The sequence below is a fragment of the Felis catus genome, chromosome B3 (genome assembly GCF_018350175.1).
Source record: "Felis catus isolate Fca126 chromosome B3, F.catus_Fca126_mat1.0, whole genome shotgun sequence".
Classification (NCBI taxonomy): Eukaryota; Metazoa; Chordata; class Mammalia; order Carnivora; family Felidae; genus Felis; species Felis catus.
In genome coordinates, this window is record NC_058373.1 from 115,456,963 (window position 1) to 115,482,383 (window position 25,421).

The window sequence follows — 25,421 nt, forward strand, 5'->3', positions numbered from 1 at the left end:
GGTGAGACTGGGTCCTTCATGCATTATTGGTAAGAATGCAAAATGATACAGCCACTCTGGAAAATACTTTGGAAGTTTCTTTACAAAGTAAAGAACTAAACATCCATTTACCATATAGTTTGGCAATTGCACTCGTGAGCATTTATTCCAGAGAAAAGAGAACTTGCGCGCACACAAAAACCTGTGCGGGGGCAATCACGGCAGCTTTACCTGTAGTAATCAAAGAGGGAAACAACGCAGGCATCCTTCAGTGGGTGAAACACAATGGTGCCTGTACGACTCAGCCATAGGAGGAAATACGACTCAGCCATAGGAGGAAATAAACCGTCGGTATGCACAACTATGGCTTGGATGGATCTCAAGGGCATTACGCGAAGTGAGAGAAGCTGATTTCCAAAGGTCATATACTGCATGATTCCATTTGGAGAACATTCTAGAAAGGACAAAATTATAGAGACAGAGAAAGGATTAGTGGTTGCCAGGGGTGAGAGATGGGGTGCACGAAGGGAAGCATGATTATAAAGGGACAGTAGAGGGAGATCTTGGTGGTGATGAACTCGTTCTGTGTTTTATTGATGGTGGTTACACGAATCTGCACATGGATAAAATTGCATAGAATTATACCCCCCCCCCCCACACACACACGTATACACAAATGAGTACGTGTAAAACTGGTGGAGTGTGAATAAGCTCTGTGGATTTCACCAGTATCAATGCCCTGACTCTGATATTGTACAATAATGAGGTTACCTATATAATTTCAGGTTACCTATATATTTATGTTAACTATAAATATGTTACCCCTGGGGAAACTGGGTGAAGCGTACTGCGTTATTTCTGCAGTTTCCTGGGAACCCATCATCATTTCAAAATAAAGAGTTAAAAAAATCAGCACAGTTCTCTTAGTGCACCCAGCTCTGAACTGACTTTGCCCCTGGTGGCTCCTTCTCCCCCCTCTCCCCCCCTCCACTCCCTCTTCCTTTTTCTCCTCTTCTTCTTCCATGTCTGGTCTATTTTTTCCACCAGCATCATGTTTTTACTCTTATTCATGGGAATGTGGAGCTTGAGGACTTAGGGAATTGTTTGCAAAAAGACCACTTTAAGCTTGTTTTTACTTCATTTGGGAGGGAGTGTGCAGGTGGGTAGATGGAATGCAAAACATTGATCTCTTGCTCTGGAAAGGACCTGAAGGGCCCAGATAACCTCTGTTCTCCAAGGTCAGGATTAGGAAAGCTCACAGTACATTTCTGAGCCTTGTGGTCATGGGACATGCATCTTAGGAAATGTTGAGGTTGACTAAAATTCCATCCTCCTCCTGGTATGATTTGGGCCAGTGCCTTACAGGACTTTCGCAAACAGGCACTGTTGTCTCCCTGTGATGCCCAGATTACATCATTTCAACTTCTACACAAGGTCTCTGAGTCACACACTGAAGGGGTTGGTGGCTCTGGTGTAAATGCGGTCCCTTCAAAAGCGCGAACCTTCCAGTTCCACCAGGCTGAAGTTTATCTCTGTGTCTTTGGAAAAGATGACCAATGGCAGCCTAAAAAGAATTCAAGAGGGAGCGTGACCCGTGATGGACATGGTTTGGGCAGAGCCCAAGAATCCAAGGGGGACTTGGGATCACTGAGAGACCTTCCGAATCTCAGGAGGGGGGTGGTGATTTCTTTTTTCTTCATTCTCCAAGGCTCCTCAGTCTCAGAGACCCCAAGAGATGCCATTAATACAGATTCCTCCTCTGGCCCCTTTGACACATTTGCTTTTGAAGGACCTGGAAGAGAAAGCTCTTTGTATGTGGTCAGAATAAACTCATTGTACACCCAAACAATTAACTCCTCAATGGACTTGCCAGCGCCTTGAAAGGCGCGGCCCTGCTTCCCTGGACCTCTTGGGCTCTATTCAATCCCTTAAGCACACCAATGTTTTTGAGTTTTTGTTTTGTTTTGTTTGTTATTCTGAAAAGTCTTTCGCTGAGAATAGTCAGAGCGGATCAACATTGTCCTCAGCCCGCATTTATCTCCACTTGCCAGCGAGTGTCAATCAGGAATCAAAAAGCCAAACAGAGGAGGCTTTGAACGGTGTCATCGGGGGTCGAAGTGACTTCCAGCTGTCTGTGCGTGGGCCAGGCCTTCTCGCAGGGCGAGGAATCGTGCTGTCACACGAACCCACTGTCTGGACAGCCTTGCAGAGCCCGTGTGGGGCTGTAACTCTCTGGGGCCGCACCTCGAGGCCGAGGCATGGCTGGGGGTTGAAGAAATTGCCAGGGCCCTGGGGCTGGGCCATTTCCACTGCTGCTCACTCCCTTGGGGCTTGAGCACATCACTTTCTATCCCCAAGACTCGGTCTCTTTTTATCTGCCTGGTGGCTTCCTCTGTGCTGGCCAGTGGTGAGAACAGATGAGGAAAACCACCTGCCAAAAACTCGAGTGTTGCAAAATGTGGTACCATTATTGCTGATCTTGACGTTATCCTTGAGATGTTCTGTCAGGTTTGCCTCATTCATTCATTCATTCATTCGTGTAAGCTTGCCTTGTTTTTTTAATTGTTCTATTTTTTTACTTTTTTCGTGTTTCCAAACTTACTTTTTTTTTTTTTTCTTTTTTTTGGCCTGGAAGAAAAGTGATAATCTTTGAATTGGCTTTTTTTTTTTTTTTCCCAGTGTTCTCTCCTCTTCTTCTTGTTCTGGAAGAGTATTGTGGTATTAAAGAGAACTAAAGTCTTACTATTTGAGGTCCAAAAGAACCACCGACAATGAGCATCAGGCATCACATCGTCCTGTGCATATATGTAAACTGAGATTTCAGATACATTTTTCTTTAAAGTACATGGAAGGTCTCCACCCAGATTAAGAATCACTGAAATAACAGCACTACCTCCCCTTTTGTTTTAACAGCTTTATTGAAGCGTAATTACATGCCATAAAATTTACCCATCATAAACGTCCAGTTCACTGGATTTAGCACAGAGCGTTGTGCAGCCGTTACTGGTGAACATTTCCATCGTTCCAAAAAGAAACCTTGTACCCATTTATAGTTATGACCCACTGCCTCCTCCAGTCCTAGGCAACTACACAGCTGCTGTCTATCTCTATGGGCTGATCTTTACTAGGCATTTCATAGAAGTAGAATCATACAATATGTAGTATTTGCACATGGCTTATGGCTTCTTTCATTTATTATAATGCTTTTGAGGTTTATATTGTCACACGTATTAGTAATTCATTCTTTTTCATTGCTGAGTAATATTCCATCGTCTGGATATATCACCATTTGTTTATGTGTTCGCCAGTCGACAAACATTTGGATTGTTTCCAGTTTGAGGCTATACACATAATGCTGCTATGGATATTGGCATACATGCCTCTGAGTGGACATGTTTTTCTTTCTCTTGGTTGGCTTCTCAAGAGTGGAATGTCTGGTAGAATGATAAGTTTACGTTTAACGTTTTAAAGAAATTGTAAAAACAGGGGCACCTGGGTGGCTTAGTCTGTTAAGCGTCTGACTTTGGCTCAGGTCATGATCTCATGGTTCGTGAGTTCGAGCCCTGCATCGGGCTCTGTGCTAATGGCTCAGAGCCTGGAGCCTGCTTCAGGTTCTGTGTCTAATGTTTTTTAAACATTAAAAAAAAAAAAAAAAAAAGAAATTGCCAAACCGTTCTCCAACATGGCTACTCCACAGCAATGAATGAAGGTTTCAGTTTCTCCGCATCCTTGCCAACATTTGGTATTTTCTATTTTTTTAAATTTTAGCTATTCTAGCAGGTTCATAGTAGCACCTCATTGTGGTCTTAATCTGCATTTTCCTGACAACTAGTGACGTTGAGCGTCTTTTCATGTATCCATTAGCTGTCCATGCATCTTCTTTGGTGAAATGTCTATTAAAATATTTTGTCCACTTTAAAATTAGGCTGTTCATCTTCTAACTGAGCTGTAAGGTTTACTTTATTTTTTTTAATTAAAAACTTTGATAGGATTTTAATTTTGTAAATCCAATTTTAAAAGTAAGTGATTGGATAAAATGGTTTATTCTCGTGGTATTTATACCTTTAAAGTCCTTGCTCATACTTAGTGTCCTAAGGCCTTTAAAGTCCTTACTCCTGCACAGTATCCTGAGACTGGGAAGGCAGGCATACTTCATTTTTAGAAGAGGATATCCCTGCCCAGAGAAGAAAAGTGCAGGGTTCAGTTTTCAGTTTATGGGATGTAAAGCCAGAATCTGGAGTGTGACCCCACTAGAGACTGGGGAATTGAGTGGAAGCTTTTCCCTCTCCCCGGGGCCCAGTGTGGGACCTGGTATTGTCCCAAGGCTTGCCAGGAAGCAGCACTGATGTGGACCTTGGACCCAGGCCTTGGACCTATGTTTGGTAGAAGGGTGCGCTTGTTTCCTGGGTTGGAAGCCAGGTGCCCAGGTGCCCGGAGATGATGGTCAGAGGGTCCTGTTGGCTTTGGCTTGGCTTCTCAGCCTTTGGGCAGCTGAGTTTCACAGGTGGCTCTCCTGGCGGCAGGGCACTTTGTCTTTTCTCACTTCATAAAGATTTCCATCTAGGGCCTCCATTGTGGCAGCGCAGCTGTATCTCTTCACCCTTGGTGACCCGACGCTGCAGGAAGATCCACTCCCTGCACGTGGCTTCATGCGATGTGGGCTCTGGGCCTGCATCTGGGTAATCGCGGAGGTCCTTGGCCTGCAGAAGTGCAGAACTTCCCCCGGGAGACTGGAAACACTTCTTCCTCTCCTTGAGCAACAGACCTCTGCTGATTGCTACAGCAGATGGGCCGTCCCAGACTCTCATCTGGATGATGGGCGAAATAAGCGGAATGTTTTCTCTTATCCTGCTCCAGAGAGAGTTACAGCTCTTGGAATACGGGAGGATTTTAGTTGAATATGAAAATGCTGCATGAACCGCTTTTCACTTGGGTTCTCACCGTTGTCCTCCTGGGAATGTTTGATTTCTCACTTTCCCTTTGTTGCCCTTAAGACTTCTAAAGTGAAGCCACCCGGTGTGGAGAGGCTGAGCACACCACACTAGGCTATTTAGACTGTGAACTCTGCATCCGGCAGGAGCAACCAAATGTGCATTGCAGCTGCCAAAGACTTCATTCAGTGGCTCATTGAATTCAATGGAAAGAGGTGTTAATAGAGTCAGGGGAAGTGATGCTATTAAACAAAATGACATTGTGTGGTGCTGCTCTGTGTTTATTCTCCCTCAATGACTTCCAGATCAAACTTCCACAGTTTTGCATCAAAAGATGCCTGTTCAGGACTCCAGTGTGAGGCAAATAAGATGTCCAGCTAGTTAACTCCTCTCCCTCTGCTATATCTCATTCCCTGGAATGATTGTCACATAGTTGGGGATCGCCTTGGCCCCTGTCGGAGTGGGGTCTTGGTGTCAGCACAGGGGAATAATAGCAGGGTCAGGTGTCACACAACTGTCGGATTGCTGGCCTCAGCCTCCAGCCACGATTAGGGTCTCTATAGCTCTCCAGTCTTAAGATCCCAAGGGTGGGGTGTTGGTGCAAGAAAGGGATCAGAACTCTGTGTTCTTCCTCCCTCCTTGATAAGATGCAGGGAAGTCGGCCAAAGGTCTCGGGAGCTCCAAATGGTGGAGGGTTGTTATTATGAGTGATCTGACTGGCGTCGCAGAGACTATCTGAGAACTTGCATTCTCCATAGTTAATGAAATAGGTGAAGGGGATTAAGAGGTACCACCTTCTGGTTATGAAACAAATAAGATACGGGGATGTAACGTGCATAGGGAATATAGTCAATAATAGTGTAACAACTTGGTGTGGTGACAGTCACTAGCCTTACTGTAGGCTGTATGCTTGAAACGAATACAATACTGCATGTGAATTATTCTTCTGCTAAAATAAACAAAACCGAAAGCTTAAAAATAAGAGCCATTGGCAAAACAAGCAAGCAAATAGAAATAAATGACTGATTGAATAAAATGACAACAAAATAGTCGATGCTTGGAGAATAGAGTGTTCGGTTGTAGAAGATTTCTGGGGGATGGTGTAATCATCACACTGCCTGAGACCCTGGGGTTCTTCTTCCCCCACCCCCGCCCAGGGAGAACACAGAGAAATCTCTCGTCTATGCATTCTCAATGGGGGCAGAGATACCAAGCAGGTGAAAATGGATTGGGGGCGGCAGGAGGAAAAAGAACTCTTTGCTCTTTTTACATAGAAAGCACAGCTATACATACACCACATCAACAGAAACACAGTGTACCTGTGTTATTGATAGTTCATTAGGTAGATGATTTAAAAAAATAAAAAAGAGAGAGAGAAGGTCTAGGTGGGCGATAATGAAAAGAAGTTGAGAGACACTGCCTGACGCTAAGGTTGGGGATCTTGATGAAAAAAACTCAAGAGTCCTGAAAGGTGGGTAAAGTCGACACTCGCTCCTGACCCACAGAGGGTCTTGCCCCGCAGGGAGCTGCCAATGTTGCTGGAATGATGTAGATTAGCATTTTGTTACTGGCCACCTCCTGCTCCCATCATCTCTGGTACAAATTTCAGAACAAATCCAGGGTGCAGTTTCCCACATCCCCTTCCATTTTGTTTGCCCCCACCTCACTGGGAATTGGAGGGCATGATGTTTCACAGTTAAAAAAATGTTCTAAGGGTTCCTGATTCTCTTCACTTGGGCATCCTGGAGACAGGATGGGCCCTCCTGCCCTTCTCTTCCCTTTTAGGTGAGGCCAGAGAAATAGCTAGGTGTTCAAGAGGGAATAGCACCACGGTCTGGTGTTTTCCTGAAGCTCTTCAACAAGGGCCACTAGGTACTATGCTGGTACCGTTCACAAGAGGGCAGGACAGAACTGGGGACACCAGAATTTTATGCCACCAAGTATGCTAACCTTATCCTAACCTGCCTGGGCAAAACCCAGGGCTGCTGGGGAAGATGCCTGCCCCCCACCTCAGTTTTCCTGCGGGGAGGACCAGGGCTGACCGAGTCATCATGCTGGTACATGCAGGTTAGTGAGGGAGGACCCTCCAAAGCCATGACAGTTGAGCTCCCTTTTGTCCTTCCCCTGGAATGGTGAACACACAGCTGGGTTTGTCTTACTCTTGGCGTGTCTCTGTGGTTCTTTTTTCCTTCCTGTTCTTGCTTTCTATCTTTCCTTTCTCTTTGGTCTCTTCACTGGGACTTGGCCGGGCCATGTGCAAACCCCAACCATTCAACAGTGCTGGAGAGTAGATAGTATTTACCTCAATAATGGTAGTCTCTTTTCGATTCTTTTTAACCCTCAATTCAGATGACGGGTCTAAGCCGACACCCACGATGGAGACTCAGCCAGTATTCGATGGAGATGGTAAGCTCTTTTATTACTTACGACTCTAATTCTCCCACCCGTGTTTAGATTTGAGGAACATCCTTTCTTTGGATGTTTGTGTAAGCTTTATTATTAGTTTTTTCTTTTTTAATTTCAATTTTTTCCCAGTTTAGTCTGGGTTGTTTTAACCTTTTAAAAAATGCAAATCCTCCCAGGAATTGGTACACTCTCTACTTCTGGAAAGGTCCTCTGTTCTAGCCAGGCTTCCTGCCTGGCTGCTGATGTCCAACAATAACACAGCCTGGATGGACCCTTTGAGCTGCCAAGACCAAGGAGCCATGGCTGAGAAAGACAGGCCAGCACTGTCCCTTCAGTAGATGAACCGACACTTACAAGTTCCTTCTCTGTGCCCAGCGTTGTGCTAGGCCTGTGGGGGACAATGGAGGATTAGATGAGATGAAGCCTTTGCTCTCAAGACAATGGCAACTATCAGAGAACTTTATGTGTTAAATTACACGGTCTCAGTTTTTATTATAATGGACATTTAAGGGAGAAAGAGATCACCATGGTCTGGGAAAAGACTGTGTCAAGAGATGGAACGTGGACTGGATCTTGAAAGGAGATGGGAAGAATCAGGGCATTGTAGTTGGGGTGGTGGGGAGGGGAGCATATGGTGGGGATGGGGTATTGTAGGAAAGTAGGGGGAAAGGGATTGGTTAGCGGACCTGGTTTAGCTAAGTTGGACCGTGAGAGCTGAGTCAAGACATTTGTAAGAGGAGAATTCTAGGCCAAGACAAATAGTGTGGCTGGTAGCAAGATAGAGGCTGGATGTCCCTGGAGGTATGAGGAATGACAGGTGAGGCATGGAGTGCAGAAGGCTGGCCTCTCTTTGAGCTTGGGTTGCTCCTGGCCTGCATTCTTCAGGATGCTTTGCTGTGTACTCCAAGTTCCCATGAAGAAGAGCAGGAAGCTTGGCAGAGTGCAATTTCTAGAAAGTCTGACAATGAGGTTTGACTCTGAGTGCAACATGCAGCGACCTCTGAGCAGCTTTCGGCTGAGTGTATCCAGGCCTAAATCACGAGACTGGACAGGGAGACAGGAGTAAAAAGAAATTATGCCATTGGTTGGTACTGTGGCTAGGGATGTCTCTAGCACAGGCTCAGCTCTAGATAGGATTGAATGTGAGCTGTCCTTTACAACTGGTCATTTAGTGGAACATACGTGTGTTCATGCCTAGAAATTCAGATGTTTCTGTGATCCACAAATCTCCTGGATTATTGGCAGGTCTGGGATCCTGGGGGATCAGGTGGGAGGTGGAGACCGTGTCACCTTGGGAGATCGCCCCAACAATCCCACTGAAGACTTCATGACTCTAAAGTTGATCAGGGTTCTCCTGATTCCCATACCACTTGTCCACTGAGCGACCCAAGCCCTGAAGGCCCTAGAGGTTCCCCCAAGCTCTCTGGATGGAGGGATTCAGCCTCTGTTCAGTGAGAATCCATTAGGAAAGGTATTGATGCACACGTTGGACTCATCACTTTCCTTCCCGTGTGGAACAGAGTCTCAGCAAGCTGAAATCTGTTGTGGCTCAGCCGTTTCCTCCAAAATGGTCTCTGTGGTTTGTTTGGCATTCATTTGTTGATTTATCCCCTTTAAATCTTCTTCCAGGGAAGCAGCTGAGAGAGACTTGGCTGGGCCCGTGCTCCTCACCTCCTGGGATAATATTTTTATTCCTGGATGGAGCGGCTCAGCGCCTCTGGACTTAGACCACTCTGCCTCTGAGTATGGGAGGCCCTCGTTGGCTCCTATGAGCTGGCGGGTAGAGGAGCTTCCTTACTGAGAAGGGAGAGGGCATTGGGACAAAGTGGATGTGGAATGAGGGAGAAATCTCCAAGCCTTGATGCCCCAGCCTTCAGAAAAAGCTCCTGAAGTCTGGGGGCTGCACTACAAGTTCTCTACTCCCTTTGCCCAGACTTTATTTTCTCCCTTCTTCTTCTTCTTCTTTTTTTTTTTTTTTCAGAAATTACGGCCCCCACTCTATGGATTAAGCACTTGGTAATCAAGGACTCCAAACTGAACAACACCAATGTAAGAAATTCAGGTAAATGATCTGCCTGGGATGGTATACATGCCGATTCGCCTGTGGTTGCCCTGTGGTTACTCCACAACTACCTGTTGTGTGGGCTTGGGCAAGTCCTTTAACCTGTCTTATCTTCAATTTCTACAGCTATAAAATGGGATTAGACGAGTTAATCCCCTCCAACTTTAATTTTCTTCAGTTAGTATGTCAGGGATCGTCTTTCATGAGTATTTGATCCTTTTAGCAAAAAAATCTTTTGACCACATGTTTTAATACTTTCAAGTGGCTCTTTATATGTCAGGCAGAGAATTTTTAAAAATGGCCTGGCATGGAAAAGTTGGACTTCAAGCCATAAAAGACTCGCTTCTGTGCGTTTTTTAAGGCTCAAAATGGCTGCTTACAGTCATGTATTTTCTGATATGATCTTTTGAGGGTCTTATGAGTGGTCACGTTTTGGTGCTGGCTGAACCCCTTGTGGAAAGGTGATAATTTTTGAAGGGCGATTAGATTTGTAGGACTCACTTGTAGAGTTCATTGATCATCAATGAAGACAAAAGCAATAAAGTTCATCTACCATCAGTAAAGACCAGAAGTCCACCAACAGGAAAATGTATTAACAAACCCAATCTGTATCTCTATCATGGGGAAATCATCCTTCTTTTAGCCTAAGACCTCATTGTGAGAAATGCCCCTCTGCATAATTTATGCCTGGTTGGTGAATTTCATTTCAGCCATATCATTTTTTCCCTATGGATATCAAGGTCTATAAACAAAAGACACATCCCTTTGAACTGATGGGCAGAGTTTTACAAGACCATTAATTCATGAGTGGGCTCTCATTGGCCCCCTTTAGGTTTATCTGTATGCCAGCTTTGTCCTAAAGGTGGTAGTGGGGAAACTTGAGTGCGTGAAGTGAGTTAGCCCATGAGGTAGATCCGTACAGCATTGGTTGATTTTCTCTGTGACTTGGGCTGCATGTGTTTGGTTCCCTTTTTTTTTTTTTTTAATTTTTTTAAATGTTTTATTTATTTTTGAGGGAGACAGAGACAGAATGCTGATGGGTTAGGGGCAGAGAGAGACGGAGATACAGAATCCGAAGCAGGCTCCAGGCCCTGAGCTGTAAGCACAGGTCATGACCCGAGCCGAAGTCGGACGCTCAACCTACTGAGCCACCCGGGCGCCCCTCTGGTTCCCTTTTTTATCAACGATGGAGGTATGGGATGGTGGGGGTGGGAAGAAGACCTTGTGAATCCTGTGGGCCAGAGTCTTTGACACAATCGTGCCGTGGTTAAAGCATAGACGTTAGAATCGGCAAAACCTGCATTCGCTTCCTGGCTCCGACACTTAGTGAGTGACCCAGTCAAGGCACATAATCCCCCCCTGAGCCTCAGTTCTCATCTGGGATTATGATCTTTCCCTCAGGGGACTGTGGTTAAAGGTTAGCTGAGTTACTGTCTGTGTGGAACTTACCCAGTGCCTGGCTAAGTGATAGTAAGTGCAGGATAAACGGTCAGTACCTATCTTTGTTATTCTCATCATCATGGTAGGTAGGGAACAACGGAAGTATTAATGATACTGCTTACCGCGAGAATCTCTCAATCAGGAAAGAATTTGTGACTGTCATTGTGAGCAAAAGCTTCTTTGCAGAACCTTTTCCCGCCTCCCCTCTTGCTGTCAGGCCAATATAAGTCAAAGAGAGGTGGTTTTGGTGCCCGTGGTACCTCACTGGAAGTGACAGAAAGCGGTTTGCTGGCCTTTGGCATATGGGAATGAAATAGAAGCATTTGGATGCGAATGTGTGCCTGGGGGTGTCTTTTTTGTGGTTTTTGGCCCCTCTCATAGACCAGGCAGAAGGAAGGGCCATGCCTCCTGAGATGTTTCCCAGTGTGCCCAGGGAAGCCTGACTCAGCCCAGGCCAGGTCTGTAGGTTTGTCCCATACCAAAGCCCATGCTGTTGCCATTACAAGGTTTACCACCTTCTACGTACAAATGAGCCCCTACCCTGGCCCACAAAAGTCAGACCTCTCATTTCTGAGAGCGTGCACTAGAACAGAATGTTAATGCTTGGCAAAGGTTCATGTTGGGGGGGGGGGGGGTGCTGGTAGGCAGAGCTATGTAAGCTGCCCAGAGCTCCTGGGCTGAGTCAGGCTTCCCTGGGCACGCTGGGAAACATCTCAGGAGGCATGGCCCTTCCTTCTGCCTGGTCTATGAGAGGGGCCAAAAACCACAAAAAAGACACCCCCAGGCACACATTCCCATCCAAATGCTTCTATTTCATTCCTATATGCCAAAGGCCAGCAAACTGCTTCCTATAAAGGGTCAGCCAGATAGTAAACATTTTAGGTTTTGCAGGCCAGACAGTCTGTCACCTATTCAACTCTACTGTCGCAGCACAAAAACGGCCATAGACAATATGTAAATAAATGGGATAGCATAGACCTGGCTTCCAGTGCTAGCTTCCCGTGAGAGCTAAGTTCGAGGAAGTTCGTACGTGAAACGAAGTTATTAGCGCCTTGCAGGGTTTTTCTGAGGATTCAACAATATATGAAATGCCTAACACATAGTAGGTGTGTCATAAACGATTTAAAAAAGAATGGCTTCTCTGCTAGCCACCGGTCATGCTATTCCATTTGGTTTGTTGAGAAGTCAGATCTACCTTAATGATAACTCATCTCTGGGGTGCTGGCTCTGCTATGGACTGGAGCCTCTGGGTCAAGCCCCCGAGGCAGGCTTCCCGTCAGAGTTTGCCAGAAGATTCTGGGTTAGGTGAGCTTCAGCCCCCACCTCTGGGGAGGGTGAAGTGGGCCTCAGAAGCCAGTCTAGGTGAGAGCTCTTCCCACTTGCTCTCGGAGGCAAGAAGGCCATCCCAGTTCCCTCTACACCCCAAACATCCGTCTTTCACACTCAGACCCTGTGACGCCAGGTTTGTTTTCTGGCCTGGGGACTGTTGATGTTGGAAAGGTTCCATGGGGCAGCTGAAGCTTTGCAATAACATGACGCATACGCCTGCAGACTTATCCTGTCTCCTTCTCTCCTCCTGGAGGTGTCGATCCTTGTTTTTAAGGCTTTGTCTTGTGTTCACCATGGTCAGTGTCGCCTGTTGAGTACTTGGCAGCCTCGGCGTTGACGGGTTTGCCTCTTCAGACTTCTCTCTCGGATCCTTGTCTCCGCTGCACCAGGAGCCCTCCCACTTTCAGGAGGACGACGTACCTGGCCAGCCGACGCCCTAGAACCTGAGAGCAGGTGTCTTCCCACCTATGAGTGTTGGCCAGAGACTCTGTTCTGCTTTTGTAAGAAAATACGAACTCTTGCGGAGTTTTTGGTATCAGAGGCTAGCTACTAAGGCATTTCTTGATATAACTAGAACTTAAAAGTCTTTTTAGTCATCTGCATTTTTATAGGAAAGAGCGGAGAGATTAACGAAATGACGAAAACTAGGCTGTCTCATTCTCCGTCCCATATGCCATATCCCACGGCTTCTAATTTTACTGGGTGCAGACACTGTCGTACAGCTGTGATTTACAAAAGTCTCTCTCCCTCTTGATTTCCACCCCCCACCCCCACCCCCACCCCCACCCCCACCCCCCACCCCCACCCCCACCCCCCACCCCACCCCCCCCCACCCCCACCCCCACCCCCCAGTATGACAAAATTCTGTGCTTTCTGGCCTGGGAAAATACTCTCAGGACGTATGGTCGTGTGAGCCTTAACTCTTCTCTTGGAGCAGCATAGCAATGCCCTCAAGGCACGTAGGCCCTTTCCCTCTGCCCCTACGTGGCTAGCTCTCGGGGCCACTGGTGGAGTCATTTGACTTCCCTTCTTCCTTGTCCATCTGTTTCTTTCCTTTATTGCCACCTTTCCTAGTTAACTTCTTTCACGATCTCATCTGGGATTTCAGGAAGGCCCTAGAACCTGGCACTGTGGGTGAAATCCAGAAGGACTCGCTTTTCCTCCCTTGCCTCTTTGTCCCGCACAGCTTCCTTCCGGGTGTTCCCGAAGGCAGCGTCTTGTGGAAACTCTGTCTCCGGGAGACAGAGCTGTCAGCAGGGACACAGGGGGGAAATGCGTTTCTTGTAAGTTTTGTCATGAAAACGACCCCGTCTCCTCCTACGTGGGAGCGTTTGCCTAACTCACCATCCATGTCGCAGGTAAGGGGTTTGCAGCCCCCTGACCCTTACCTGCCGGTGTCAGTGTCAGAGCGTTGCTCCTCTGGGCCTGCTGTGGTCCCCTTGGCTGTATTTGGGATTGCTCCTTCGTCACCAGGAAGCTCCTGCCGGGACAGCTGCTGTGACTGGGATGTGGGGTCACTGAGGCAATTGCACCTCCCGGCCGGATCCCCCACCCCCCCAAACCAGCACTCTTGGCCTGCCCAGAAACCGCGGGGTGATGTAATGACCTGAGGCCTGGAAAAATAAACAGCTCTCAGGGAAACCAGCGGTAGCCGTTGTGAGCAAATACCCCACAGCCACCTGGAACCTTGCACATGACGTGATTGGAAGGAAGAATGAGTAATCCGCTAACGTTAGCAGCCGAGGACGGGTCTGGGCTTGTGAGCATTTAAAGTATCTATATAAAAACAAACCCTTGATGTTTATTTCTATAACTGGCCTCCTGGATGTCTGCCCATCTATCTTCTGCAGGTGTCTTGGTCACTCACGGCCAGTAGAAGGGAGCTGGGGACAGGGAAGGGTGGTCATCCCTATGGCTCTCTCCATAGCAACAAAGGCCTTTCTCAAGCTTTCCCTTTGCAGAGAGGAGCCATAAACACGTTTGCAGGCCCTAGAGAGCCCAGCCCCACAGTATATTATTGCCCTGTTTTCAAATTAGCTTTCCCTGTCTTGTTCCCTCATCCCCCGCATCTGCCTCAGACAGAGGGGTGCTGGGCGGAAGTATGACCAGCATCTATCTGGGACTTGCTCGAACAGCAAAGGTTTTTTTCTGTAGGTGAGTCTGTATGCTTTTTGGTGTTGATAGCAAAACCATGCGCCCCAGCATTTTCCTTTTGGCCTCTGCTGCTGAAAACCTGAACCCAGAGGTCCTGCTGAGGTATTGTAATTGGCTCCTTCCAGTTTACTAGAAGTCAAATACCATCTCTTCCCTGTCTGAGGATCCTCATTCTGTGTTTATTTGTAAAATGGCTTTGGAAGAAGTCAGGGTACATATCTTATAAGCACACTCATGCATTAGTGTTTTGGGAGATGAAGGGTGAAGTTATGATACTTTATTTGACAAAAGCTATCTCTCCCATCACCACTCCCCACCCCACCCCCACCCCCGGCGTGGGCTCCCTCCTTCCTGTCTCGCCTGAAGTTTGATTTGCTAGCTCTTGCCCTTAAAGGACAGAGCTTGTCAGATCAAGGTCAATGAAGTTACTGAGCAAAACTAGAAAGAAGACAGCTTGCCCCTTCTCAGTACATGTCATTGCAAAACCACTGGGAAGCATTTCACATTCTTTTTGGTGGAAGGGTCATATGAGCTTCCGGAATGGCATGAGGCAGTTGAGATGGAGCCTTTTCTAAAATTTGAAGGGATATGAGTCAGTGATGCTTTGGGGGAAAAGTTAAAAAAAAAAAAAAAGTGCCTATATGCTGTATTGGGACCATCCATCCTCGAAGAAATATCTTCCGTAGAATTTATATCTTGTTTTCCTCCACTCCTCAGTTTCTTCTGCGTGGGAAGGCAGAGGTCACTGCTTCCGACATTGGTGAGCCATGCCTGGCCATTTTGGGTTCCACAGAGAGAAATTATTTAGACAGGCTGGCTGGTTTGTAATTTTCCCTTACACGTCCTCACCCACGACATTTCATCCCAGCAACACGCCCTATTTACAGAGCCTACTGCAAACACCCGCGTGAGTAGGTGCCCTCAGCCAGTGTCAGGCATGTGGGACGGGCACGGTTACTTTTGTTCTGGAGACAGGGCCTCTGAGCCACAGCAGGTCAGGCCACGCAGCGTGACCCTGTGGGGGCTGAGTGGTGCAAAGGAGAACCTGAAAGCCCCAACAGTGCCCCTCACTTAACCCCTTCCTGCTGCTTGGGTTCACTGGGTGCCTCTCACTTAACCCCTTCCTGGTGCTTGGGTTCACTGGGACATGGGAGACTGAATGTCGATCAGGCAGCTGAGCTGTGGGGACCTGCACCCGATGTTGCCTAATTACAAAATTGTGGGCCAAGAGAGCGTATCTTTTTATTATTACTTTTTAATGTTTATTTATTTTTGAGAGAGAGAGAGAGAGAGAGAGAGAGAGAGAGAGAGAGAGAGAGAACGTGAATGGGGAAGGGACTGAGAATCCGAAGCAGGCTCCAGGCTCTGAGCTGTCAGCACAGAGCCCAGTGCGGGGCTCGAACTCATGAACCGTGAGATCATGACCCGAGACAAAGTCAGCCACTTAACTGACTGAGCCACCCAGGCGCCCCACCCCCCGCTTCATTTTAAATGACAGAAAGGAGCCCAGGCTGGTTGAGGGCCTTGTTCAGGGTCACAGGCCCATCAACAACTGCTGTGTGCCAAGGCCTCTGCCTGGTGCTAAGGGGAAGAAATACAAGGGGTGTCTAAGGAAGGAGCCGACTGTCGAGCGATGGGGTCCCAGAGGGAGGGGGGCAGTGGTGCCCTCCACTCCAGTGGAGGGAAATGTTCCATCACTGATACTGTTTTGAGTTGCTGGGATGGCGATGATAAAAGGCAGACTGATTCTTAGTTCTATTATGATATTTTTTAGTTTGCCTACAGCCAGCGTGCCCCTTTATTGCCTGCATTGGGGAAGACTGTGCCCACTACCCACCCTTGATCCATCCCTGAAGGCTAACTGCAGAGACTAGTTATTCACGAGGATGGGTCAGGAAGGCCAGGTTCCCTCCACATTGGCTGAGGACACTGCTCCCTTACACCAGCTAAGACCTTAGGCCATTTATCAACTGACTCTGGGACCAGGTGAGATGCTTGACATACACTATTTCATCACAGCCTCACAGTGACCCTGTGAGATCGCTATCGTTACCCTGTTTTCCCAGGTAAGGAAGCTGGGACTTAGAGAGCTGAAGGAAACTGCCCAAGGTCACAGAGATAACACGTGGTAGAGGCTGGTCCATCTGACCCCAGAGCCCATGCCCTTGGCCACCATGCTGCACTGCATCTGTTACAGCCGTTGTTGACTCCCATGAAATGGTGACAGAGCCTTCTATGTGCCAGGCCCTGGTGACGTGTGCAGGATGGGAGTTCTAGGCCCTTGCTCTCGCTTTCAGCCTTGCCAAGAAGCCCGGGTGTCCCCACACTGGCTCCTCTGACTGCCCTCTGTTCCCTCTGGCATTGGGGAACGGCTGTCCCGCTGAGGATTAATGCCACCGTCACTTCTAATGGGCCAGAGCTAAAGAGCATCTCTTGGCCAGTGAGTCCCTCAGAAGGGGTGCCCTCCTCCAGAGAAGGGGTCCAAAGTCCCTCTGCAGGTTAAGATTGGGTGATGATATCATTTTTACTTCCTTTGGCCGCCCACTCCATGGGGAAAATGGCCTTTAGATTAAAGAGATGGGGGCACCCATTCCAGTGGAAGAGGTGACTATTTTAAATTTGTGCCTATTTGGTTTCTGTTCTCCCCACTCCCACCTCTACTTGATACACACCTGAACACGGTTTTAGGGGTCTGACTCAATTCTGTTTGTCAGTGAGTCTGCTGCTTCTCGCCTGGGCCTCTCCTCTGGGCTCTGGTCTGTTCTCTGTTCTGACGGGAGCCCTGGGCGATAGTTCTGCGCGTCCCCCTCCCCTCCAGAGGGTGCTTAGGTCCCTGGATGACTCAGACTCGGGAACTGGCGATGGCCACATGGCAGGTCAGTGTGGGGTGTGATGCAAGGGTCCACGGTGGAAGGGTGGAGCCAGCCCAGCACACGATGCTTGGAAGAATGGTCCCCCGGGGGGCTGCTTGGCCCTTCCTGTGAAAAAGTGCGAAGTCTACAAGTAAGAAAAATAACTTCTTCACATAGTTGGCTTGAAACCATAGGTGCTAAAACGCTGTGTGGCCGAGTCAACAAAAAAGGGCCTGTTCCATGACGTTCCATAAATCTCTCCTGAAGAGTATGGGCTCCCCCGGCATCGCCTCCCCCGGAGACCACATCTCTGGCCCTTCAACACCAGGAAGGTCAGTGCCTTCGGACCTGGGCCCACCTGCCCCTCCTCTCGTGTCTGCGGTCCCCTCCTCGGCAGCGCACGCGACTCCCACCCTCACACGCTGACTCAGAGAAGCCCGAGGCAGGAGCCACGCGATTTCTTCCGCCTCTGGAATTTCATGTTGTGATTGAGGAAAGGTTGTTTTTCACAGCACGGTTTGTTATTTTGGGTTATCGTTCAGCATTTCATTCATTTTTGATAAGAGGCTAGGTGGGCGTGCGGTGTTTGAAGGGGTTTCAGGATAATTGCAGGCGACACCACGCTAGTGTTTTCCTTAACGTTCTTGGCCTGGTGGGACGGTTCCTCTCGCAGCGAAGCATAAATAAGTTCCTCTCACTTTCCAGGCGAGTAACCTCTTGCTGATTTGTTCCCCCCCAAGAAAATCCAATGCTTGATAGTCTGAGGGTTGAGTGTAGCATTTTCCAGGATGAGTCAAGGGGACAGGCATTCTCTTCTCAGCCTCTGTGGTCTCAGCCCCACCGTTTGGCATTTACTCAACAATGGGTGGCCCCGTCTCTGAAATGTCAGGCTGGAGCAGAATTCCGCGGCTGGAGAGTGCATTGCAGGGATTCCAGCAGTACGGGGGCTCCTGGACGAAATCCTCTTTACGTGTCCTTTAAATGGAGACTCCATGGCTCTGCTCCGAAGGAGGAGCTGGGGGCCGGGGGTGGGGATGAGGAAGGGGGGAGAAAGGCTGCCATTAGGCCTCGCTCTCGGGAATGTACAGAGCTGGCAAGTCACGGCCCCAAGGGTAAGGGCTACGGGAGGCATCCTCAGTCCTAGACTCAGCACAGGGAGACTGCGCTCAAGCTTGGGGCCCTCAGGGAAAGTTCCAGGAATGGAGGAATGCCTGGGGTAAGGATAGGTTAAGATCTCAGGACTGGTTCTTCCTTCTTGCTATGTCTTCCAGAACTTTTCTGACCTCTCCATAGCGTGACATGGTGCCAGCACACAGCCAGTACGACGTTGGGAGAAATTGTGTCCACGGGGGCCCCTGACCTCCTCTGCATCCTCTCTGTGAGCCCTTATCTCGTGGGTCTCTCAGGATCCCACGTTAGGTCCGAGACTCCAGGAGCCCCGTCCTCTCCCAGGACACTGCCCTCCACTCCATCAGCTTCCCACTTCCTTTTCTCTCAGATCAGCAGCCCTCCGTCAGGATGCCCTGAGCAGCTGCCCTTAATTAGCAACTGCACCTCCCCTGGGAGGAGAGCTCCTGGTTCTTTCTCCACGAATACTGCATTGTTCATCAAGGCGCCTTCCCGGTGCACATTTCTATGGCCCATGGCCCTTCTTGGTGTGGTTTTCTGTAAGATTGGTTTTTTTTTCTTACTCTCATTTTTCATATGGACGTCATGATGGTTTATTTTGTAGGTGAACGTGACTAGGCCGCAGTGCCCAGTTTCTACACTAGTAGACTAGTTCCTACACTCGTGTGGATGTTGCTGCAAAGTTATTTTTTAGATGAGGTGAACATTTGCAATCAGTTGACTTTAAGTAAAGCAGATGACCCTCCATAACATGGGTGGGCCTCATCCAATCAGTTGAAGGTCTTAAAAGCAAAAACTGAGATTTCCTGAATAAACGATTTTGCCTCCAGACTGTAGCATAGAAATCCTGCCTGAGTTTCCAGCCTCCTGGCCTGACCTATTGATTTTGGACTCAAGATTGTACCATTACTCCTACTTGAATTTCTAGCCTGCCCTGCGGATTTCACACTTGCCAGGTCCCCATGATCGTGTGAGCCAATGCTTTAAAATAAATATCTCTGCCTCTTCCGCTTTCTCTCTCTATATCTACATCTATCTATATCTATATATGGATGAATATACACACATATATAGATAGGTGGCTCTAAATGTAGACAGATCTAGATATCCGGATACAGATATAGATGTAGATGTAGGTCTGTTCTTGGTTCCGTGACTCTGTAGAACCCTGAATGTTACTGACCTGCCCTAATCACTGTCTTCTTTTTGCCTCCGTCACCCCTGCTCTTTCTCCAAAGAGTCCACGATGTGACTGGCTCACGGATCCCTGCTGACTCAGGTTACCCAGTGTCTTAGCTTTGCTGTCTGTCTCTTTCTTTAGCAGCTCCTCTTCTGGAAGGCAGCAACCGGAGAGAAAGCCCAGCCCAAGGACCTGAAACTTGAATCTTCTAATGTTTATGTTTGTTGGCCATTTTTGTTTAAAAAGGAAAAAAGTAAAGAAGAAAAAAAGAAAAAAAAAATGATAAGGGAGAAAAAGTTCCCAGGACAAAAGGATAAACTCTGGGCTAAAATCAGGACTGGGGATTAGCCGAGGATTTAGGTTGTCCGCACTCTCCTTTGCTCCTCATTACCACGAGTAATTGAGAAGCACAGGGGCAGGGGCCAGCCGAAGCAGACAGAGCGGTTCTCCATGCTTATCCTGTCTTGGCTGGACACAAAGAACCCATGCCCTGGGCCTGCAGACAGAGTTTAGGTTTGTCTGGTTCAGCCTCGTCTTTCCCTCTCCTCTGCCCCTCCCTGCCACTCCCTCCCTGCTTCAGGCCTGCTTTGCTGTGGTGCGAGTATACATGGTGACAGAGAGGGCTGTGTGTTTTCTGGTGACAAGGGCCTGACCATGTCCTCATTTCTTCCACGGGATACCGTTCTGTTGTATTTCTTCTCTCAGGCAGAGGTTTGTGAGACTCAGAGCACCCATTGCCGGGTGGGGAGTGACCTGGCTCTCATCTCTCCTCCGTACCCTCCTGGGGTAGGATTGTAGGGGTGGGGCACGTGACTGTGTGACAATGTGTCATGTATCCGCGTGTCCCCTGGACAGCCCTGACTGCTCCTCTGTGCTGCTGATTACGCCTTGCAAGTGTTTGCCGATGGACCTGGTCCTTCTCATCACCATCAGGCCAGATCTTGTGATGTTGTCATCCTTCCCTGAGCTTCCTTAAGCAGAGACGGAATGTTCTAGAGCAGGGGGCGTTTCCTTCTGGGGAGCTCCCTCTCTGAACCGAGGGTCAAGAAGAGATCCTTGAAGTAGACCCTTTGCCTTACATTACTGCAAGGTGACTTCTTGGTACCTGGGAAGACTGAGAGTGGTGAATTTTAAGGTTCATTTGGGAGGTAACCCAAAAGGGCAGAGGGTGCCAGTGGCCCTAAGGATGGGGCTGGTTTCTGGGTCCTCAGACACAGAATGAGTTTATGTCCCTTGGTACCTACTGATTCATATTTTCATGATTTCTGGAAAAGCACTGACTGGAGGAATAATCAATTGATCGATCTAATAGTGATCGATCGGCTGAAGGGTGTGGCGTACTTCTGCACTGGGTGTTCCAGCAATAGATGCTGGAATGTTTCTGTGCATTGGCTGGGTGGTTCCTTGACTGGCTGTGTCTGAACGCACTCCTGGACTCACCCAGCTGGAGGGTCCATGGGGCGGGAGCGGCCTCGATGATCAAGGTCACACAGCTGGCAGTTGGTGCTGGCTGGGGACTGCGTCAGTCCTGTTTTCTTTCATATGCTTTTCATCCTCCAGTGGGCTGGACTGGCTTCCTTACATGGTAGCCTCAGGGCAGCTTCCAGGAAGGTGAAAGTGGAAACTGCAAGGCCCCTTAAGGCCTAGGCCTGGAAGTCACACACTGTCACCCCTGCCCTTTCCATTCGTCAAAGCAAATCAGAGTCAACGTGGAGGGGTCTGCAAGAGGGCGCAGATACAGAGAGGTGCAATTCACTGGAACCATTTTCTAACCATCTGCCGCACCAAGGAAAATAAAAATATGGGTTAGAATAAAAATTAGATGAGCATGTGGCAGTGAGAGATGGTATTGAAGAGTGGACAGCATAGCCCGGGGGCAGGCTCCCTGGGCTGGATCCCCAGCTCTGCCATTTTCCGGTTGGATGACCTTGAGGAAACCATGCAGTCCGCCTGTGTTCCTGGGTCCTTTTCTGCTCGGTGAGGGTCATAGTGACCCCTGTCTTCAGGTTTGTGATGAGTTTGAAGTGAGTTAATACAAGTCAAGTGCCCAGTACCAAGCTTGGCACATGCTAAACACTCAGAGTGCGAGCTCTTAGTATTCATTTTGCTGTTCTGTGATGCCAGGCGAGTGGCAAATTTGGCTTTAAGTTTTCAGTTCCAGAGCAAAGTGGGCAAAAATCCTCGGGTGCAAGATGTGCAGTGTATTTAGGCCGAGAACAATCAGAGGTTCAGAAGAGGCTGTGCTGTGTCCATGTGCAAGGATGTGATTTTACACACTTGGTTTTAAATGCAGCAGATTTGGGGTAGTCTGCAAAGTGACTGACCCGGAAGAGGTTCACACTAAAAAGAAATGCATTTTTCTCCCAGGGTAACCGATTAGAGGCAGTAACCTCTGTATAAAATTTCGCAAGACACAGGCTTGACTGTCAGAAGCCCTTGACCGGGGTCCCAGCTCTCTTCCCTCTGGCTGAGCGCACTTGGGAAAATTCATGAATCCCTCCAAAGCTCAGCATCTTTGTCTACAAAATGGGCATAAAATAATGGTGCCCACCTCACACAGAAGGAGATTAAGCAAGCTGTCTTGTCACCTGGCACACATACTCAATGAATATTTGCTTTGACTGTTAGTATAAAGACGGTTTTAAGGGAGATTTTCTCTCTGTTGGAAGACAAATTCCCTGGGTACTCTTCACAGAGGGTTAGTGATTTATTATAAACCTCTCCTGTCTTTTTCCTAGAGGAGCATCTGGAATTTTCAGGGCCTGTCATAAAGTAATAAGCAAACAAGCAATAAACCCTACATTTGGCCTTCTCTCTAATTCCACGCTAGCCCCCATTTTTCCAAATTAGCGAGCTTTATCACTTGTATGGTTTCTATTCTCCGTACCACTCAGTGCAGCCTCTATGGGAACCGGCTGGAAACATTTCAGAACAGCCTTCAAGGGCTTCCAGAAGTCTGCCGACGGCCCCCAAACCACGGGGTCCCACCTTCTTAGATGGCTTCTCTCCACATTTCTGCAGTTCCAGGATCCCCGACGGTGTGAAGTCAGGTTATCATTCGCTCTGCCCCCCACTCTCTTTGCACCTCTCCCTTTCCGTCTGATTTATGGCTTTAGAATGTTGGCCCGGAGGACCTTAATTTAAAGCCTCTGTCAGAGGTTGTTACACGAACGTGGTGCCAGTAAAAAAGCTGTTTTTCTTTGGTTTTTGCTTCTCTGTCGCCTTTCCCGTGGCATGAAATATGAGGTCGGGAAATAAGGTAACCAAATTGGGGTTGGGGGAGGTATTGAGAAACTCTTGTGTAATCCCTAAAAGGGGCCATGGCTCCATCCCAGCCAGGGGCCAAAGCCAAAAATCTGGGTCTTCAAGCCAGCTTTATGTCTATGATAAACCAATCAGTTTATGTCTCTTACTTAAGCTGCCTCTGGAGGCTGTCCTGGTGGTAGTTCTAATCAGGTTTAGAATCCCTAGTCTAAAGTCTGTCAACTGTTTTAAACTTCTGTTCCTCCAGCCGAGGAGATCCTGTTTAGTTTTGTGTGTGTGTGTGTGTGTGTGTGTGTGTGTGTGTGTGTGTTTACATTATGAAAACAGTAGTATTCTTTTTCATTCTCCAAAATCAGAGTTATAGTTTAATAATGAACGTGCTCAGCATAGCTGCCTCCTGACCCTTAGATATTTTTATGCCCCTAAGGAAACATCCCCCTCTCCCTCTCCCTGCAATGAGACTCAGTAGGCTATTGCTTTTCAGCGTTTCTCCTAGGAGTGAGACAAAGAATCTTTTCCCCGTTGTGTGACTTTTCTCGAAGACTGCTTTGGGCTGCTTCGCATCTCTGTGTCCACCTGCTTCGTTCAAGCATCTGTACTGCTCGTTTGTCGATCGTTCACAGAGCCCTTAATTCAGAGGTTTGGCTCCTTTAGAGTTGAGTTGCTGTTATTTGGACCATTTGTGCTGTTCAGTGAGCAGCATGAATCTCCAGGTTGCTGGTACCAACTTCCTGGCTCTAAGAATGGTGTTTTTAAAATTTTTTTTAATGCTTATTTATTTTGAGAGACAGAGAGAGAGTGCGCATGCGCACGAGTGAGGGAGGGGCAGAGAGAGAGAATCCCAAGCAGGCTCCACGCCATCAGCGTGGAGCCCGGTGCAGGGCTTGAACCCAAGAACGGTGAGATCATGACCGGAGCAGATATCAAGAGTCAGTCGCCCAAGCGACTGAGCCACTCCGTGGCCCCTCTAAGAATGGTATTTTTATAATACACTGTGAAACTTCATGGGTCGCTCAAGACCATTCTTGTCATCTTCAAGAGGAAAGTTATAGACTCGTGTTCGTTAAAGAGATAATAAAGTAAATAAATAGACAAGAGGAGGGGCGCCTGGGTAGCTCAGTCAGTTGAGTTTCCGACTTCGGCTCGGCTCGTGATCTCATGGTCCGTGAGTTCGAGCCCCGCGTCAGGCTCAGTGCTTACAGCTCAGAGCCTGGAGGCTGTTTCAGATTCTGTGTCTCCCTCTCTCTGACCCTCCCCCGTTCATGCTCTGTCTCTCTCTGTCTCAAAAATAAATAAACATTTAAAAAAAAAACAGACAAGAGGAAATAATAGTACTCGTTTATGACGTGATCTCTTTTATTGTAAAAAAAAAAACAAAACAAAACAAACAAAAAAAAAACAACCCAAACAATGAGGTAGGTGTGTGCATATGTATTTTCATGTTGTATGTGCAAAAGAAAAGGTCTAGGAAAGGTAGTGTCTACTTTTGGTGGGATCATGGGTTTTTCAAAATTTTCTTTATACCAAGAAAGGAAACCCAGTGCTATTTATTTTTAATAATTAAAAGACAAAAGAAAACACAGCAGCAACAACACAACAGGAAAGGGAAGTCAGGTTAGGTAGACTGTTGGGTGGAATTTTCAGTCCAGGGGCCTTGTGGGGCTGAGGCCCCCCCAAGCCAGCCTTGCCTGGCGAGGGGCACCGCACACAGCCTGGGCCCGGTTCGGGGACTCCGGGTTTGGCTGTAAGGCCGCCTTCGCGTGTTGCCCGAGGCTGCTGAGCGCAGACGCTTCCTGTGGGCGTTTCTCTTTCCCGCTGGATGGGGCAGTGTTGTGTCATCAGCTCAGGCCTCTCAAGCCTTCTGTTGGAGCCTGAGAAGGAGTGGGGATGGGCCCTGTCTCTGCTCCTCTTGGGCACTAAGCATCGCTTCTCCGAGGCTGGCGGCCGGGGCGCTGTCCTGCTGTGTCTGGGCTCGGAGAGCGTCCGCACACACAGGCGTTCCTGCGTCAGCTTGTCAGCTCCCAGGGGCCAGGCCCCTGCACCTCCAGGAGCCAGGAGACAGTGCATCAGCAGGAGCCACTCTGAAAACAGTCGGGGAAATTCCACCCCCGGGGGCAAACTGCCATTCGGATGAGGAACAGCCCTGCCATCCAGGGCCGGCTTGTTGCGCGTGCGGTAGAACCTACTGGGTGTGAATGCTAATGAGCCCTGGCCGTGGAGAGGCTGCAGCCAGCCCCCGCCACCGTGGGCCGGTGTGGGAGCCACAGCTCTCCGTGGTGATTCACCAGCCATCAGTTCCTTGGGGGCCGGGCTGGATCCTTACCCCAAAAGCAGTGGTGAGAAGCCACGGGAGGGAGCGCCCCCAAAGACTGCATCTTCTCTTGCAGAGAAGGTCCATTCGTGTGACCAGGAGAGGCAGAGTGCCCTGGAAGAGGCCAGGCAGAATCCCCGGGAGGGCATCGTCATCCCTGAGTGCGCCCCCGGGGGCCTCTACAAGCCAGTGCAGTGCCACCAGTCCACTGGCTACTGCTGGTGTGTGCTAGTCGACACAGGGCGCCCACTGCCCGGGACCTCCACACGGTAAGCCCGCTCTGCCCCCCGCCCCCCGCCCCCCGCCCCCGAGCCCATCCTGCCCCTAGAGGGACCCTGGGGTAGGAGACCCAGCTCCCTGTTAGGCTAGGCTCGTGTTTCCCTCC

At 48.6% G+C, this 25,421-nt stretch overlaps 1 protein-coding gene across 3 annotated transcripts in view; it reads left to right on the forward strand.

Annotated features, from left to right (window-relative positions):
• Positions 1-25,421, forward strand: part of SMOC1 (SPARC related modular calcium binding 1) — a 161,460-nt gene that overhangs the window by 116,007 nt on the left and 20,032 nt on the right. For 2 of the 3 annotated variants that reach the window (XM_006932946.5, XM_006932947.5), the window contains exons 6-8: positions 7,227-7,316; positions 9,298-9,378; positions 25,113-25,305. In XM_006932946.5, the coding sequence (XP_006933008.1) occupies positions 7,227-7,316; positions 9,298-9,378; positions 25,113-25,305 (364 nt within the window). The remainder of the gene's footprint in view (positions 1-7,226; positions 7,317-9,297; positions 9,379-25,112; positions 25,306-25,421) is intronic. The other variant, XM_006932948.5, reaches the window with a different exon arrangement.